At 46.4% G+C, this 17,379-nt stretch overlaps 1 protein-coding gene across 1 annotated transcript in view; it reads left to right on the top strand.

Moving 5' to 3' along the window:
• PRKG2 (protein kinase cGMP-dependent 2) overlaps positions 1-17,379 on the top strand; it is a 65,877-nt gene that overhangs the window by 39,560 nt on the left and 8,938 nt on the right. Inside the window, exons 10-14 of the mRNA XM_014519110.2 lie at positions 2,965-3,063; positions 7,441-7,591; positions 14,927-15,063; positions 15,210-15,299; positions 16,977-17,118. Of these exons, the coding sequence (XP_014374596.1) occupies positions 2,965-3,063; positions 7,441-7,591; positions 14,927-15,063; positions 15,210-15,299; positions 16,977-17,118 (619 nt within the window). The remainder of the gene's footprint in view (positions 1-2,964; positions 3,064-7,440; positions 7,592-14,926; positions 15,064-15,209; positions 15,300-16,976; positions 17,119-17,379) is intronic.

Genomic DNA, 17,379 nt, shown 5'->3' with positions numbered 1-17,379 from the left:
AGGAATCTCCACCTGCCTCTGGATGATACTTGTGAATAAGTTACCTGAGATCTAACTAGATATATAACTTGCAGTAATTCAGATGCGTGAACAAAGGCTACCCAGCCACCCTGCTTGCTCTATAGGATTTCTTTGATATTGCTCTACCCTGTACCCTATTCCAAACCTACTCCTTGTAACCAATAAAATTCTCCTTTGTACCTAGTGTGGGAGACTTATTGGGAGAGGAGCTAGATTATGCCTTCGGGTCCTCTTAGTTCGGCTGACTAAGGGAGACCACTATTTGTGCTTCAGACCAAGGGAAGCACCCCAAGTTCTTGAAGTGGGTCGAGTACCCTCAAGGGCTACTAGGCCTGTGTTTACCAGGGGGCACAGAGCTAGGATCACTCCAGATTCTGGATGGTGGCGGCATTACCCCCAGGCTAGTGGGTTTGCTCCAGAAAGGGGGTTGGCCAGATGTGAGGTGCCCCCAGGGAGGCACTCAGAGCCTAGAAGGCAGTTGGGTGCAATGAGGTGAGTGGCTCAGCACAGGAGCACCTGCTACTGGCCCGCCACACCCTTTTCCATTTATAATTGTACAATAAACTACAATAGGAGGCTTACATGGAACAGTTGTACTAAGAGAGCATGTATTTTGAATAAAATGAAATGGACATCTGTTGAAGCAGATGGAAGACAAGGCACCCATTTTCTAAAAAACAATGTTAAGTGTTGTGTGGCCTCACAGAGCACAGCTTGGAAGCTGTTTGGTTGACATCTATAACAGGGCTGTCCAACTGTCTAATCACAGGCTTTATGAAGTCTGCAATGGGCTAGTTTGCAGCCCCTGGGCTCCACCTAGCCATCACTTCCCCCCACATCATTCTGGCTGCTGCAGCAGCAGCAGTCAGAGGCTCCAGGCTCGCCCTTGGTATGGTTTCTGATTCCTGCCCCACCCCAGGCAGGGGGCTGAGCAGCATCACACAGCATGTGGTATCAGGGAAGCCCATGGTATGGGGTGCCAGCATGTCATTATACAATGGAGGAACCTGTGGCCATGGAAAGGAGGGTAGGGCTGAGGCACTTGCACCCATGCACCTGGACATGAGATGCAGAAGTGGGGAAGCACCCTCATGCTTGGTGCAGCAGGGGAGCGATTGGGAGGCCTGGGGCTTGTGTGGGCCCCAGGGCTTGTATGCACGCTGGTGCATATGGCCCCTGCTGGTGAGGCCCACAGGGCATGCAGCCCCTGACTGCTAAGAAGATGGATATCCCTGTTCTGTAACAAAAGAAACCCAGCCTCTATTGATGAGCGAATCCCTGTATTTGCTGACAATGTACGGTATCCCATACAATACTTGTTTACATAACGTAAAATAAGGTTATAATTTGCAGCTGTTTTTAAAGAATGGTGAAACCATTCATGTTGTCATGAAAAAGGTTCGATGTATGCCTGCAATTGTGTTGTGCCACTTTGACCCTAACTCATATGTGTCAGCCCAGGAAAGAGGTCTCCAAGATGGGCTGAAGTGCTCTAGGGAATGATGCTGAGGATTCCAAAGGTGGCATTCTTTCCTTTCTGAGGGCTGGATGCTGTCACCCTTCCTTACTTTGACTAATACCTTATTCTGTGACTAGTCCCTTGGGACTACTGATTGAGGAAAGTCCTACTTATCATGTATAAGAGCTGCAGAGAGTATGTCTTCACTGTGGTTGCTACTTTAAACAAGGTAGCTTTAGTACTCCTGGTGGTATATATGTGGAACAACACAAGATAAGATGCCAACTAGAAAGCCTGCCCAAGGAGCCAATACTTGGGTGGTGAACTCATGCTAAGCTCCCTGTGGCTGTGGCTACACTGTTCCCAGTATCCAAGCTACCTACTGTAGTTTAAATTGGTGGAGGTGACTGCCATGTAGACATAATCAGAATCTGTTCACAAATGAGTATAGAGATATGTTGTGCTTTAGAATATGTGATCTTAATGAAAATTAAAAGTAAGTCCAGACCCACTGAGTTTTTTAGATAGCTTGCAACACTTACTGTAAGAGTTGTGATGTTAAATTTGGTATCCTAATTGAATTCCAGCCTGGGTAGCTACATAGTACTGACCCAAACAATATGCACCAAGAGTTGGACACAATATATATTCCACTTTTTCGTTTGTTCTGAGTACTCTTAGTAATGTTGGCGTGTTGTTGTTGCTGTGATGGTCCAGGAAATGTATGAGAGGCAAGGATTTTTAGTAATATCTTTTATTGGACCACCTATGTAGTTGGGAAAGTTGTTGGACAAGCTTTTGGGTATCAAGCGCCCAGGTCTCTTATTCGCTTTCTTCCCTCAAGCATGATTGCATATAGATGGCTAGCAAAGTGATCCCACTATATTGTTTTTATAAATTAGTTTAGTTTCCGTTCCTTTGGGATGGAAGGCTCTATATAATTTTAGTAATATCTATTTAGATTGAAACGAATACAGTTCTTTCCCACTGGGGGAAATGACTGAGATTTGGAGTGTATTTAATTTCAGTATATTTAATAAACCCAAAGATTTAAAACAATAGATCCACTAGGTAAATCATTTTTTGTGCTACACTGGAAATAACCAACAGAAGAATTGAGCATGATATAGCAATCAAAGGCCTTCATCAGAGGCTAATATTTTCTGAGTGGTGACTCATCCTTTCACAGTAAATGAGCACTAAGAAAGATCAATGTTATGTACCGTGATCATAGTTACTGCTAAGTAGGAACAAATGATCAAAGTAAATCTTTTACTTTGAAAGCAGAGGGAGAAGAACTTCACTCCATGCATGAAAGTGAGCTGGGTTTTCATGTGTGTTCATTTATTTGGAGACAATAGCATTAATAGTAGTAAGGGAAATACAGATATGCAGCTACGTTGTTCCATAGCATCTTTAAAGAAAAATATGCAAATGTTGCTGTGAGCCCAGCAGCTTACAATGTTCTTTCATTATGGTTTTAGAACATTTAACCAGACAGTTGGAACCTTTGAAGAACTCCAAACATACCTTGCAGGTTATGTGGCTAATCTGACCCGTGCTGATGAAAGAAGACAAGCTAAGTAAGTCTGATGCAGTTTGTCAGATGTGTCTCTACTATGAGATCCTAAACATGTGTGTTAGCTATCCTGATTGCATCATTTTTGTTAGGCAGTAGGGACAGTGCTTAGCTATTACAACCTGTTTATTAAAAGCACAGATGGTTAGAATATGAATAAAGATCTCTGAAATAATAAAATAAGAATTTCAGCATCTCAACTTCCAAGCGGAGAGCTAAATACAGGATCGTCTGATTTATGAGGTCAATAAAGAGAATGTGAAATTGTCCATCTTTGTGGAAATGAGCTTGTGTTAATTCTGTTTTAACATTTTTTCTCAGTCACAAAGGTGGCAGATGTCAAACTTTATTAGTCCTGTTTGAAAAAGAAAAAAGTAATAAAATAAAGCTGGGTTACAGTATAAAAAATAATTTTCTTTTTCAAACAGAAATGCTTAGATATTTCAGTACAGTGGTGACATGAAAGTGTTTGTTTAGAACCACAATCAACAACTGTAACTCATCTAAGAACTTTAAGAAACAATCTGATTTGTGGCGTGTGTGCGTTAATGCTAATCAGAACAGAAAATACACCTCCAGTTTCAATTTATGCCAAGTTGTAAAGAAACTGGTGCATAATGCCTGGTAGCCTGGCTTTCCAAGTTGGTGTCCATCTCTTTGAGGTGTGCTCAATGCCTCTGTAATCTGCTCAGTATCTTTTACTTTAATTAAACACGACGGTAGCTGAAGGCACTCAGAATGTCACAGGACATCTTTACCTCTCTGCATTAGGCTTTAAAATGTTGATTGCAGAATCTTTATTTAATATTTTGAAAGATGTCTTCTGGACACATGGGCTAGAGACAGACATTACACACAAACCAGTTTAAGTGATCAGAAACTGGTTTAAACCTGTAACATAATGGATGTTCAGTGCACATAAACCAGTGTGAAAATGGTTGAAACTGGTTTGAGATAAACCTGGTTGAATGTAGTATCAGACTTAACTGATTTGGGCCAGACCAGTTTATGCAATGTCTGTCCCAGACCCCTTGCTGGTTTAAGTTAAATCTGACTCCCCCAGCATGCTCTCTGAGCTGGGTGTGGTTCTCTGGTCCACAGCAGGGCTTGCCCCTCCCCTCCCCTCCGCTCCCTGGCTTGGAGCTCGGCAGAGACTGCAGGTGTCTCCCTGGTGGCCCCCTCTCCTCCCTGTCCCCTCTGCCTTAGACACCTCTTAGCATTAGCTAGCTGACCATATGCTGGCTACTAGACCTGTGTGAAGCAGCAACTATTCGCTTCAGATTCGGATTCAGAGGGATGGTGATTCAATTTGGTGATTTGAATCACTGTCCCGATTCGATTTGGCTCAATCGGGTCTGAAGATTCAGCGCCGCTTTGGAGATACAGCTATAGACTAAACAAGCAGCAGTCCTCAATGCCGGACACAGCTGCCTCCAGCTGGTAAGTCTGTTGTGTGTGTGTGTGGGGGGGGGCAGATCAGTGCCCTCACAGCGAGGGAGGGATTGAGGCTGGGGCTGAGGCAAGCACTGCCCAGAGAGGGGGTAGGGTGGCTCGCATCGCTGCCTTGCCATCGGCCTGGGAGCGGCTTGTGTGGCTGCTGCTGCTCCTGCCACCAGTCTGGGAGGGCATGGGGGAGGGGAGTGTTCCCCAGGATCTGTACGGAGTGGGCAGGGCCAGGGCCATGTGGGACAAAAGGCAGAAGATGCTGGGAGTGGGAGCTATGCCCCCCCTGCCACTCGCCCTACCAGTGCAGGGCCAGGACGAGGCTGAGCCCCTGTGCTGCCTCCAGATGAGCAGCAGCTTTGCTCTGGATGGGCGAGCAGCAGCAGGGCGTATGGGGTGGGCCATGTGCCTCCAGATCGGGATGCAGCAGGTGGCAGAGCGGAGGCTATGGGGAGGCACGTGTCCCCCGTGCCCTGCTGCCATTCGGCCAGCCCCCACTGCCGGGTTGTGCTCTGTGGGGCGGGTGAAGCCACTGCTCATCTGGAGGCAGTGGAGTGGCTCAGTCTCATGCCAGCCCCGCAAGTTTTTGGGTGGAACATGCCCCCACCATGCTTTGTTGCTGCTCGTCCATGAGGCATGGGGAGGCCGGACTGGCTCCTGTCGCTGTGCTCTGCTTGTCCAGAGGCAGCACAGTGGCTTAGTCTCATGCCAGCCCCACAGAAGCAGCATATCCCCCGCTTCCAGCACCTTTTGTTAAAAGCAGCCCCAGTTCTAATTGCTCTGCACAGATCCTGGGGCATATGCCCCCACCTCGTGCCCTCCCAGACCGGCAATCGGAGCAATGGCACAAGCTACTGAAAAACCACTACACAAGCAGCTCCTGGATTGGTGACACGCAGCAGCGCAAGCTGCCCCACTCCCTCACTGGCCAGGGCTGTGCTCTGGGCTGCAAGACCCTGCTGCCGGCCTGTGCTCCATGGGGTGAGCAGAGCCAGGGCTGCGGTCTGGGAGGCTAACCCCCGTCGCCCGCTGACTGCTGCAGTCCGTGGGGCAGGTGGAACCCGGGCTGTGCTGCAGGCTGTGGCTGGGGCTTGCTGCCCAGAGTGCAACCCTGGCTCCACCCACCCCACGGAGCACAGCCTGGCAGCATGGGCTGGGTGAGAGGCAGCAGGGCATGGGGTGGAGCATGTGCAACACGAAAACTCGCTGCAGCCCCCACTCCGCTGCCCGCCCTGCCCTGATCCAGAGGCACACACGCCCCTCCCCCGCATGCCCTGCAGCTGCTCCTTCCAGAGGCAGCACAGGAGCTCAGTCTTGCACTGGCCCCACACTGACTGGGCGAGCAGCAGCAGGACACTGGGGGGGGCATGTGTCACCCAAAAACTCGCAGCTCCCCCATATCCCCCGCTCCACCACACACCCCGGCCTGATCCAGAGGAACATCTGGCCCCTGCCCCGCATGCCCTGCTGCCACTTGCCCAGCTGGAGCGATGCCACTGCTCGTCTGGAGGCAGCGCAGTGGCTCAGTCTCACACCAGCCCCACACCAGCTCGGCAAGCAGCAGTGGGGCATAGCCTCCACTCCCAACACCTTCTGCCTTTTATCCGGTGCAGCCTCAGCCCTGCCTGCCCTGCGCAGATCTTGGGGCATGTGCCCATGCCCCATGCCCTCCTGGACTGGTGGTGGAAGCAGCAGACAGAGCTGCTGGACAAGCCACCAAGTGAGCAGCTCCTGGACTGGCAGCATGCAGTGGGCAAGGTGCCCCACCCCCTCCCTGGGGAGTGCTTGTCACAGCCCAAGCCCCAATTCCTCCCTCACTGTGGGGGAATTGATCTGCTCCCCCCCACACCTCTTTACTCTCCCCTCTGCCCACCACAACAGACTTACCAGCTGGAGGCAGCTGTGTCCAGTGTCAAGGACTGCTGCCTGTTTAGTCTATGGCCGAAACTCTGAAGCGGTGCTGAATCTTTTCTGAATTGATTCAGAAGCTTCCAGTTCAATTCAGTCCTTTTAATGGGTCTCCTGATTTTGATTCAGATTCAGGGATTCGGCCGCTGAATTGAGCTGAATCTCCTCTGAATTGAATTGGCTACTGAAGCTTTGCACAGCCCTACTAGCTATTGTCCATGCTGTAGCAGACAGGATAAAGGCAGCATCAACAGGTAGCTGATAATGTCCCCCTGTCGATAAACACTGAGTTAGGGGTGATAAACACTGTGTTATCAATTCCTTGCTGGTCTGGTCAAAAGGGGGTGGGGAACCCCTCTCTAATCAGAGTATCCTGCTGGGACCTGACCATGCCCCCCTCAGCTCTGCACTATGGAAGGGAATGGAGTGCTGCTCTAGTGCCCACCAGCTTCTAGCCTGAGCCACTGCAGGCATGTGCCTGCATGTCTGGAATGTCTGTACAGTTACAAACTGGTTTAGCCTAGCCAGGTTAGACTAACCTGCAAAGATTGAATCAATTCAGGCTCAGGCTTTTTGAATGTCTGTCGCTAGCCGTGGAGTTAGCACATTTGTAAAAACATGTTCTTCCCCTGTTTCTTGCTCATGTTAACATTTTACATAAGAACAATATGTATGCTAAATTGAAGGTAAAACTGACAAATGTAGGTACTTAATGTTAATTACCCTGGAGTATTGTTAGCCACCTCAGGAAAATGTAGTCACCTACCTTCAAATCAGATGAGTGTTTTGCTAAATTATCTGCTAAATTATCAGTGTTTTGTCACCTGGTGATTTTTAATAGCATTTCAGTTCTGATTTTACAGCTACTAGAAGGGTGGCAAGAAAATACTTAATGAAATAGTAATGTGCAGGATGAAGAAAGCAGGTCAGAAGTCAGAGGTTTGTTTTGAAAGGATATTTTGAAAGAATATTAAGATAATAATTTGATTATGGAGGACAGCTTACTAAAACACATTATTTCTTCGTGCAGGAGATCTTCCTGTGGGCAGTTGACCAATGAGCTCTCTTTGGAGATGATACAGCTGAAGGAGAAAGTAGACCGATTCCCTTCTTCATCCCCATTCCAGAACCTGGAAGTTGTCACAACTCTGGGTGTTGGTGGGTTCGGAAGGGTTGAGCTTGTAAGAGTTTGTTTTAAACATCTGAAAATAGTTTTTAACCGGAATGTTTGTTTGTTCTACTGACTACTGCTGCCTCATGACTACATAGTACATAATCTGGAAATCTTTGCTATGTTATATTTATATACATGTATAACCTTGTTAAAGTAAAAAGAACTATACAGCGATTGAGCAAAAAGAGACCCCCTATGGCCCCATACATTATTTTCAAAATAATTCATTTGAATTTATGGAATGTGGTAATGTCCATTTCTTTGCACTGTCCTAACTGAGTCAGTAGGTACCATATAGATCATGTGTCAGCAACCTATGGCCTGTGGGCTGGATCCAGCCTCTGAAGAGCTTGGATCCCACTGGTAAAGGTCTAAAGCAGCCCATGGTGATGGGGAGAGGGTATTGCTGACACTTGGGGGCAGGTGCCAACTTAGAGGCCATGTTCTGCATTTCCAATCTGCCTGCTGCTTGGGCAGTTGACCAAGGAGATCTCTTTGGAGATGATACAGCTGAAGGAGAAAGTAGACCAGTTCCCTTCTTCATTCTCATTCCAGAACCTGGAAGTTGTCACAGAAACAAGTAGGTGTTGGTGGGCTCAGAAGTGTTGTGCTTGTAAGAGTTAGCAGAGAATAGCACATTCTCTTCTAAATTGACCATTTCCATTTAGCAGTGGCCATGTTTATCTGTGACATATGGTAAACTGAAGCTCCATTGGGGGTGGCATAATAGCAACCCACAGCACAGGTCGGGTGGCAGTAGGGGATAGGTGGTGGTGCAGGGGATTGGAAGCCTGTGGTGTCAGCTGGGTGTCAAGCAGTCGCTCACATTTGTATAAAGTTGTTGACCCTTAACATATAGCACACCACATGTATTATATACAGAATATATATGTATCACGGAAAGGCAAAATAGATTGGTAAGATGATGCATAGAATCATAGAACCAGAAGGGACCTGTAAGATCATCAAGTTCGGTCTCCTGCCATGGGTAGGAAGTTAATTGAGATCAGATAAGCACAACAAGGTGTCTGTCCAGTAGGCCTGTCTGAATAGGGAGCTATTTGATTTGGATTCAGATTCGGCTGATTCAGATGCCAGCGATTCAATTCAGAGATTCAAATTGCTTTTCTGATTCAATTCAGCCGAATCAGCTTCAGAAGATTCGGAGTTAATTTGGAGAGATTCGGGGATTCAGCCATAGAGTATAATGGGGAATCAATGAAATATCTTTAACTTTGTTGTTTTTTGGCTGATTTGGATGAAACATGCAGGGATGGTATCCTCTGCTAAGGGCATGAAGCCTGCCAAGTTTCAAGGAGATAGGTGCAGGGGCTTCTGAGAAACTGTACCTCAAACTGCTGACAAGCAAAACTCATGACATAGGTGACACTGTGTGTGTGTTAAGGCACAGTGGGGGTGAAAACTGCAGGCCTGCTAGGCCCTGCTGCAGCCATGAAGCCTGCCAGCTTTCAAGGAGATAGGTGCAGTTCAGGGGCCCTGCACCTCTGGCTGTTAACAGGCAAAACTCGTGACATGGGTGCTTGTGCAGCTGTGTCTGTCTTGGGGCATAGGGGAGGGAGGGGAAGCTACTGCAGGACTGGCTGCTAGGCCCTGCTGTGGCCACAAAGCCTGCCAGCTGTCAAGGAGATAGGTGCAGGGGAGTTCTGGGTCCCTGCACCTCTGGCAGAGAGAAGTCATAGTCACTGGCCAGCTAGAGATGTCAGTCCTTCCCCCCCTGCTCCTCCTCCCCGTCCCTCTTCTAAGTTTCTGTTTCCCCATAAAGACTGCCCTCCAAATAGCCAAATCTTTTATGAATTGATTTGGAGGCTACAAATTGATTCAGAAAGTTTTAAGCTTCTAGTGATTTGATTTGGATTTGGAGATTCGGCCTCCAAATCAGTCCGAATCTTCTCTGAATCGAATCACAAACTGAAGCTTCGTGCAACCCTACTGTCCAGCCTCTTCTTGAACACCTTCAAAGATGGTGACTGTACCACCTCTGCTGGGAGTGTGTTCCAGATTCTGGTGACCCTTACAGAGAAGAAGTTCTTCTTTATATCTAGCCTGAATTTACCCTTTATAAGCTTCTGTCCATTGGTCCTCGTCCTCCCTTGAAGTACCTTCCTGAAGAGTTGCTCACCTAAAACTTAATGTTGTCCCCTGATGTACTTGTAGGTGGCTATCAAGTCACTATGCCTGTGCCAATAGGGAAGTATTCAATTAGGATTTGGATTCGGCCAATTCGGAGGACAGTGATTCAAGTTGGAGATTCAGATCACTGTCCTGAATTGATTTGGCACTGATTTGGAGAGATTAGGTGATTTGGATCAGCCAAGGAGAGGCAGGCACAGCTGGGGATCTGTGGCTCCTCCAGCTCCTCCTGTGACTCCTCTGTCTGTGCCTGCCTCTCCCTGGGTGGGGGGAGCTGTGGGAGAAGCCCCCATGGATGCCCTGCCTGGCCCTATGACCCACCAGGTCTCAGCCTAGTCCTGGCATTTGAAAAAAAAGCAAGCTCCACACTCATCTGCTGCAGGACTGGCAATTGGGGCCTCTGGGCTCTTGTGGCAGAGCCCCGCTCCCCGTGCAGTGAGGATCACCCCCTGGCTTGGCAGCCACGCGGCAGCTGCCCTATGGTGTGGGTGCAGTGTGGCTCAGCAGGGCACCGCACACTGCCTGGGAGCTGGGGCCACTGGGGCTGAGTGCTGCCAGGGTCTGGGTGATGCATGGAGCTGCCCCAGCTCCCAGACAGCATGTGGTACACTGCCAAGCCATGCTGCACCCACGCAATGCGACAGCTGCCACATGGGTGGCAGGTGCTGGGGGAGGAAGCGATCTCTGCTGTCTCCCGCTGTCCCACGCTACATGGCGGAGTGGCTCAGCCATGAGCGCCGAGAGGCCTCTGATCACCACTGCCAGAGCCAATGACTGTGGAGCTTTAAAAAAGAAAAGAAAAGAAGAAAAGCCCTGCACTCACCAGCTCTGACAGTAGTAATTGGGGGCCTCTGGGGGCTCATGGCAGAGCCCCCCACATAGTGGGGGGCAGTGGAGGTTGCCCCCCCCACTTGGCACCTGCATGGCAGCTGCCCCATGGCGTGGGTGCAGTGAGGCATGACAGAGTGCTGCGCGCTACCTGGGAGCAGGGGCCACTGGGACTGAATGCTGCCGGGTTCCAGCTGACTCTGGAGCTGCCCCAGCTCCCAGAAAGCACCATGGGGCAACTACCGCGTGGGTGCCAAGAAGGCAGGGGCCATTCTTGCTGCCCTCCGCTGCCCCTCGCTGCCTGGGGGGCTCTGGCATGAGCCCTCAGAGGCCCCCCGATTGCTGCTGCCAGAGCTGGTGAGTGCGGGAGGCTGGGCCAGGCTGGGGATGGGGCCAGCCAGGGAAGCCATGGGGGCTTCTTCTGTGGCTCCCCCAGTTGTGCCTGCCTCTGCCCTGGTGGGGGGAGCCATGAGGGTTATGCCCTGCTGCTCACTGCCCAGCTGGGGGCACGGTGGGGAATCATGATGCAGGCGCGGCAGCGCTGGGAGTGGGGTTTCTGCCCTGCTGCCACTTTCCCCCTTCTGCCTGGAGTGAGCTACGCCCACATCCCACTCCCCCCCACCCCTGCTGGGCAAGTGGCAGCAGGGCAGAGCCTCCACACCCAGCGCTGCTGCACCTGCATTCCGCGCCTGCCCCCCACCCTTCTCCCTGAGTAGCATGCCTCCCACCCCAGCTGGGCAACTTGTCCCAGCCCCAATCATTCCCTTCCCTCTCCCACAACCCCAACAGACTTACCAGCTGGAGGCAGTTGTCAGCTGCCTGCTTAGTCTATGGCTGAATCTCCGAATCAGTCCAATCTTTTCCAAATCTTTTTCTGAATCGATTTGGATGCTTTGAATCAATTCAGAGCTGTTACTTGGTCTCCCAATTCTATTTGGATTCAGAGTTTCTGTCCCTGAATTGGGCCCAATCTCCTCCAAATCGAACCAGCTAAGTCACCTCTCTGCCTTCTCTTACTCAGACCCAGTTCCCAGAGTCTCTTCTTGTAGGACCTCCTTCATACCCTTGATCATGTGGGTGGCCCTTTTTTATACTCCCTTGAGCTTATCCATGTCCTTCTTGAAGTGCGTTGCCCAGAACCGGACACAGTACTCCTGCTGAGGCCTCACCAGGGCCGAGTAGAGGGGGAGGAGCGCTTCCCTGGATCTATTGGACACAATGGCTGATGCACTCCAGAGTTCTATTTGCTTTCCTGGTGACCTCATCGCACTACTGGCTCATAGTCCTCTTCCATTCGATTGAACCCACAGGTCTCATTCAGATGCTGTGCCAGCTGGTGGACCACCACCCATCATGTAGTTGTGGTGAGGGTTCTTCCTACCCAGAAGAAGGACTTTGTACTTATCTCTGTTAAACCTCATCCGTTTTACATTCCATTTTTTTACTAATATTGCTAATAAAATTGCTACTACAGATGCGTCTAATTCTGAGTGTATAAACCAGGGGCGAGCAATTATTTCGGGCAGAGGGCCGCTTACTGAGTTTCAGCAAGCCATCGAGGGCTGCATTACAGGCAGCCAGGGGCAGATGTATATTAATTTTCTAAATTTTGTAGGGGCTCTGCAGGCTGGATAGAATGACCTGGCAGGGCCACATCTGGCCTGCGGGCCGCATTTTGCCCACCCCTGGTATAAACTATAATAGTACTATTTGGCTTTGGGTTAAACATTGTTAGGCATAACGAAAACTACATGTTCCATAAAATGTAGCTTTCATAGGAATGTCACAGGACTTTCTTGACACTGCTGATCCTTCTTCATTGGTTAAAAAAAAGTACCTATCATAGACCAATTTAGTTTCCTTGGTTAGCTTTCCATTACTTTTGCATCACTACTTTATACCTTGTAGCTTAACTAGGCATGGATGAGTAGGGCACCAGCCATGGGCACCAATGTAAAGGGGTGCAAAAATGGCAGGTGCCACTCAATCAGGCCCAGCCATTGCCACTGCCCTGGCCATCTAATGTGTGGAAATTGGTTGTTATGCCTTGGTTTATGCCATTTTTTGAAGCATAATTGTAATCACAGGTTATTTATTTGTTCTACAGAGAGAAATTTAGCCTTGGTAGAGTAAGACTTTTGGAAAATAAGTAACACTGTAGCTAAAGAGGTTCAGTGTAAAGCTGTGAAACATGCATACTAGCTTTTCCAAGCTATGTTTAATATGATTTGCATCCAGAAAGTAACACTAGTTCTCTGTAGATTTGGGACATTGCTTAGATAAAATGACCATATGCCCTGTTTTTTGTGTGTCACTAGAGGAGTCTTTATCAGAACATCAGCAGGGTCTTCCTTTTTCACTTTATCAGTTATTATCTTTTTGCTTTGTTTGCAATAACTACAAAATGTTTTCTCTGGACAGATTATGCCAAATACAATTTCCTCTATAGCAACAGTGCAGTGAAAAAAATAATTTACTCGAAGGAATAATGTGTGAAGCAAAGCAAAATGTTATTTGTAAAGACATTATTAGAATATAGACTTGGGCAAAGGAATAATAAAGGATGCTATTTTTCTTTGGTTATTCATGATGGATTTATTTAGAAAACTAAGAGCCAGATTGTATTCTACCTGTTAGGCACCTAAATTCACTTAGGTGCCTAAATGCAGTCCTAGTCTACAATGCTCGAGTTCCTCAAACAAAATTAACACAAAAGCTGAAAGGGGCTTCCTCTTCCCTGCTGCTTTTTGTGCCTTAGTCTTAAAGCTGATGGTTCATTACACATGAAGATATGTTAACATTTTTCAAGGACATAGACATCCAGTTTTGGATTGCATTTAGGTGCATAAGAGGTTGAATTGGACCTACATTACTAGAAGAGATCCTCCATTCCAAAAAAAAAAAGAAAGAAAAGAAAAAGAGGCACATGCCCCTCTTGGATCAGCAGCTGACACCAGTAATACACACATGTAAAATGAAAAAAAAGTAAATTAACTTTTGAGTATTTTGTGAAAATAAAAGTGTTATATTTTGAAAATGTGGTCACCTTCTGCTCATGGAAGGAAGGGCTACTTTGCATTTGTTTGTTGTGTATCACAGGTAGAGAGGATTCTGTAGCACAGGAAACAGCTGTTAAATCTCTTTACCTTTGCCTCTAAGGAAACAATCCATGGTCTTGTGTCTGTTCACATATGCTGCTTGAAGGATTGTCCTTTCAAATGTACATATCCATCAATCCCTGTGCCACTGAAATTTCCTAATGTGTCCATTTGCATCATGCTCTCTGAATTGAGGGTCCTGGGTAGAAGAAGCCAAGAAAGTCCAGCTGGACTTAAAATAATCTCTAGAGACTGCATTTTCTTCATTGCTAGAATTGCTTGGTGTGCCCCACAGCAGCTATAACCAGTACAATCCAGCTCTGAGTTGTACTACCTTTTGAAACATCCAGAAATTTGTTTGCGGCCTTGTAATAGCCGTTTTGGGCCCTACTCAGTTGCATAAACAGCTGTGTTTTCAGGATGGGGAGAGCCTCATTAGAGTGCAGTCTTAAATTCCATTCCCTTGTGCCTCAGTAGCAGGCACCTGGAGAAAAAAGCCATGAGCAATCCTTCTACAAACTACTGAGGCTAACAGTAAATTAATGGAAGCTGGACAACTTTATTAAGCACGAGAAGCCATGGATTTTAAGCACAAATATGCTTAAATCCACAAATGAATTTTACGCACAAAGATATTAAGCACAAAAAGCTGATAATTAGGCCACTAGTTCTTATGCATGATTAATGTTTATTAAAATTATTCACAGGAAAAACATATTGTCCCATGTTGGTACTAAAGCCATTCATACACTATCACCTGCATAAGAAAAATCCCAGACATACCCCCACCCTCAGCCTGAGAATTCATGAAAAAATTGTTGTTATGAAAAAATCCTCTCTGCTAGTTCTAAGAAGACTGAAAAACATTCGGTCACACTCTCTTCCTTGTCTTATTATATCTTGCATATTGTTTCACTGCAATGGTAAATCATTCAAAGTGATTCTTTAAAAACAGCTACTGCTGTTTGTGTTGCTGTAGCAGCCTTAACCAAGAGTAGGCCCCCACTGTGCTAGAAATGCATAGTCCTTCCCAAACTGCTGACATTCTGTATACATAGGATTGATAAAAGGAGCATTTATCCTCATTTTACAAGTGAGAATTGACACAGAGAAATGTTATTGTCTTGCCAAAGTCATATCGGGGAATTCTGCGGACAAACTGGAGGTGAAATCATCTCCTAAATTTTTGTCTTTAACTAGAAGATTATCCTCCTTACCCCTAATAAACAATTATGCTTTTTTCTTGTTGTCCTTTTTGTTTGCAGGTCAAAGTAAAAAATGAAAATTTAGCTTTTGCCATGAAGTGCATAAAGAAGAAACATGTAGTGGATACCAAGCAACAAGAGCATATCTACTCTGAAAAGAAAATCCTAGAAGAGACATGTTGTCCATTCATTGTGAAGTAAGTAGTTATTAATGTTTTCAGAGAAGTCAGTGGAATGGATGGTTTTAAGAATTGAGTGCTATGCATGAGTTCTGAGAACAAGCCCCAGAAATCTCTCATTATATTTTGCTTTTCATATGCACTGCTGTTATTTTTCTTCATAGATTGTATCGCACATTCAAGGACAGTAAGTATGTTTACATGCTACTGGAGGCCTGCCTTGGAGGAGAACTGTGGAGTTTACTGAGGGACAGGTGAATACAGATTTTTAGTATGAAAAGCAGCAATTAGTCTGTGGATGTGTGTGGCCGTTAAAAATGTTTAGATTTATATGCAAAGACTTTTAGCGCTCGATTTTCTAAACAATGTGTGTCCAATGTACCCAATATACACATGCAGTTTGGGGAGCTTTTGTACATTGTATGTTTAATCCAACTACACATGGATTGAGAGTGCTCATTTAGTCATGACAGTTGTAGTCTGATTGTCTGATTTAGCGGCAGGAATTTTTTTTTTAAAGGACACAAATTGGTTACTAGCATGTGCGAAAGGCACACACCAAGAGCAGATATGACCCTGTGCTTGATGATTTTTGCTTGAATAGACCTGTACCATCTCCAGTAAAGCATTCAGATGGGCATATTATAGGAACTGGATTTAAATAGAATAACCACTACAACAGCGTGCCATCTGTCTCTCCTGCCAAAATAGTGGTTCTTCTTTAACTTTCAAATGTGGCCTGATCCACACTGGCTAAGGAAACACCATTTGTATCCTAGACAAAGCTCTCTCCTTCTCTGGGTTTTTGTACTGGCACCATCCACCAATATAATATTAACTAAGGAATTGCTCATCAAGAATGTTTTTTCCATAAGCACAATCTAGAGGGAGAGAAGAGTAGGGAAACCACTACTCTTACTAAAAGTGTCTCATTATGATTAGCCTTTTGCATGCACACAATTGGGAGTGGTCAGGGGGGTGGGGGGAACTTCCTGTTTAAGGGTTGATAACAGTTCTTGATCCCTCTGTAGATAAATGATTGGGAGGAGGACAAGGAGGAAGTATGAGCATGACCCCAGTTCCTTCAGCACCAGTGCTCAGAACAAAACTGGTATAATCTGAGCTACTCCACAGCAGAGGTCACTTGCACAGGCACACTGTGTATTGGGGAAGTACATAGCGATTATGGCTTTTGAGTCACAATCTCTCCCAATCCTCCCCAGTATAATTTGACTGCGGAGTATTTATATACAGGAGATCAGCACTGAACTCATAGGGGACAGGAACAGCTAGTGTTGCAGAAAATGGGGTTCATAATTTGGACAGGTGGTACTCTTGAGTCATTACTAATGCCTTTAAATGGTGTTAGATTCCTTTTGCTGTTGAAAGTGCCATCCTTGGAGAGGACACAAAACTGAGCATTTATCAAGAAAAAGCTCTTTCCTCCTTTTGCAAGAACTATCTAGGTCAAATTCCAGTTTTGGGTAATGAAGAGCCTCCTGTCTTTCTGCCACCTGGTGTTTCAAGTGATTGCAATATTATTTTTTTTGCAAACTCTCATACTGTGGTGTAGCTTGGCCATATGCTTTTGAACAATGGCTGCATTTCATTATTGGGTGAAATGATCATTATATGCATAAAGCATGTCTGGAGCTATGGGATTGTTCATGATGAAAGGTGCTACGTCAACGTAAAATATTAGAACAACCAGCCAACTGATGTACAACACATGCGATGATTCATAAATCTATGAAAATGCATTTGGCTGGATCTTCAGTCACATGAATGACAAGCTACTATCAAGGATCTCATTGCATGCTAATGCAAAAAAGCTATTAGTATTCTGGGCATTAGGCTGTTACCTATTTAATGGGGCAAGCACTATTAAAACAGAATTCAGTCTGCAAGGAAAATGGTTATTTCTGTTTCAGAGGCAGTTTTGATGAATCCACTGCTAAGTTCTGTGTTGGGTGCGTGACAGAGGCTCTTGAATATTTGCATCATAAAGGAGTTATCTACAGAGACCTGAAGCCAGAAAATTTAATTTTGGATGGTGAAGGGTATATCAAATTGGTAATATGTTTTAAGTTGTCTTTCTATATAAAACAGAAGGCTGTACAGTATCCATTATCATACCCCCTACAAGGGATTTAGGCAGGTAGAATGTGAAATTGCTCCAGAGTGCTGAAATTAAGTTTATGTTCCTGCCCACTTAGGTAGGGATCTATGGGTAAGAGCAAAGATGTCCTGACCTAATGAGACACATAGTAACTTGGCAGTTCTAGACTGTGGGGACCAGGAGTCTCAGAAGGTCCAAGCCCTAAGCAGTTTCCT

Source organism: Alligator sinensis, unplaced genomic scaffold (genome assembly GCF_000455745.1).
Source record: "Alligator sinensis unplaced genomic scaffold, ASM45574v1 scaffold652_1, whole genome shotgun sequence".
NCBI lineage: Eukaryota > Metazoa > Chordata > Crocodylia > Alligatoridae > Alligator > Alligator sinensis.
The sequence above is the reverse complement of the archived record's forward strand: the minus strand, read 5'-3'. Positions and strand labels throughout refer to the sequence as shown.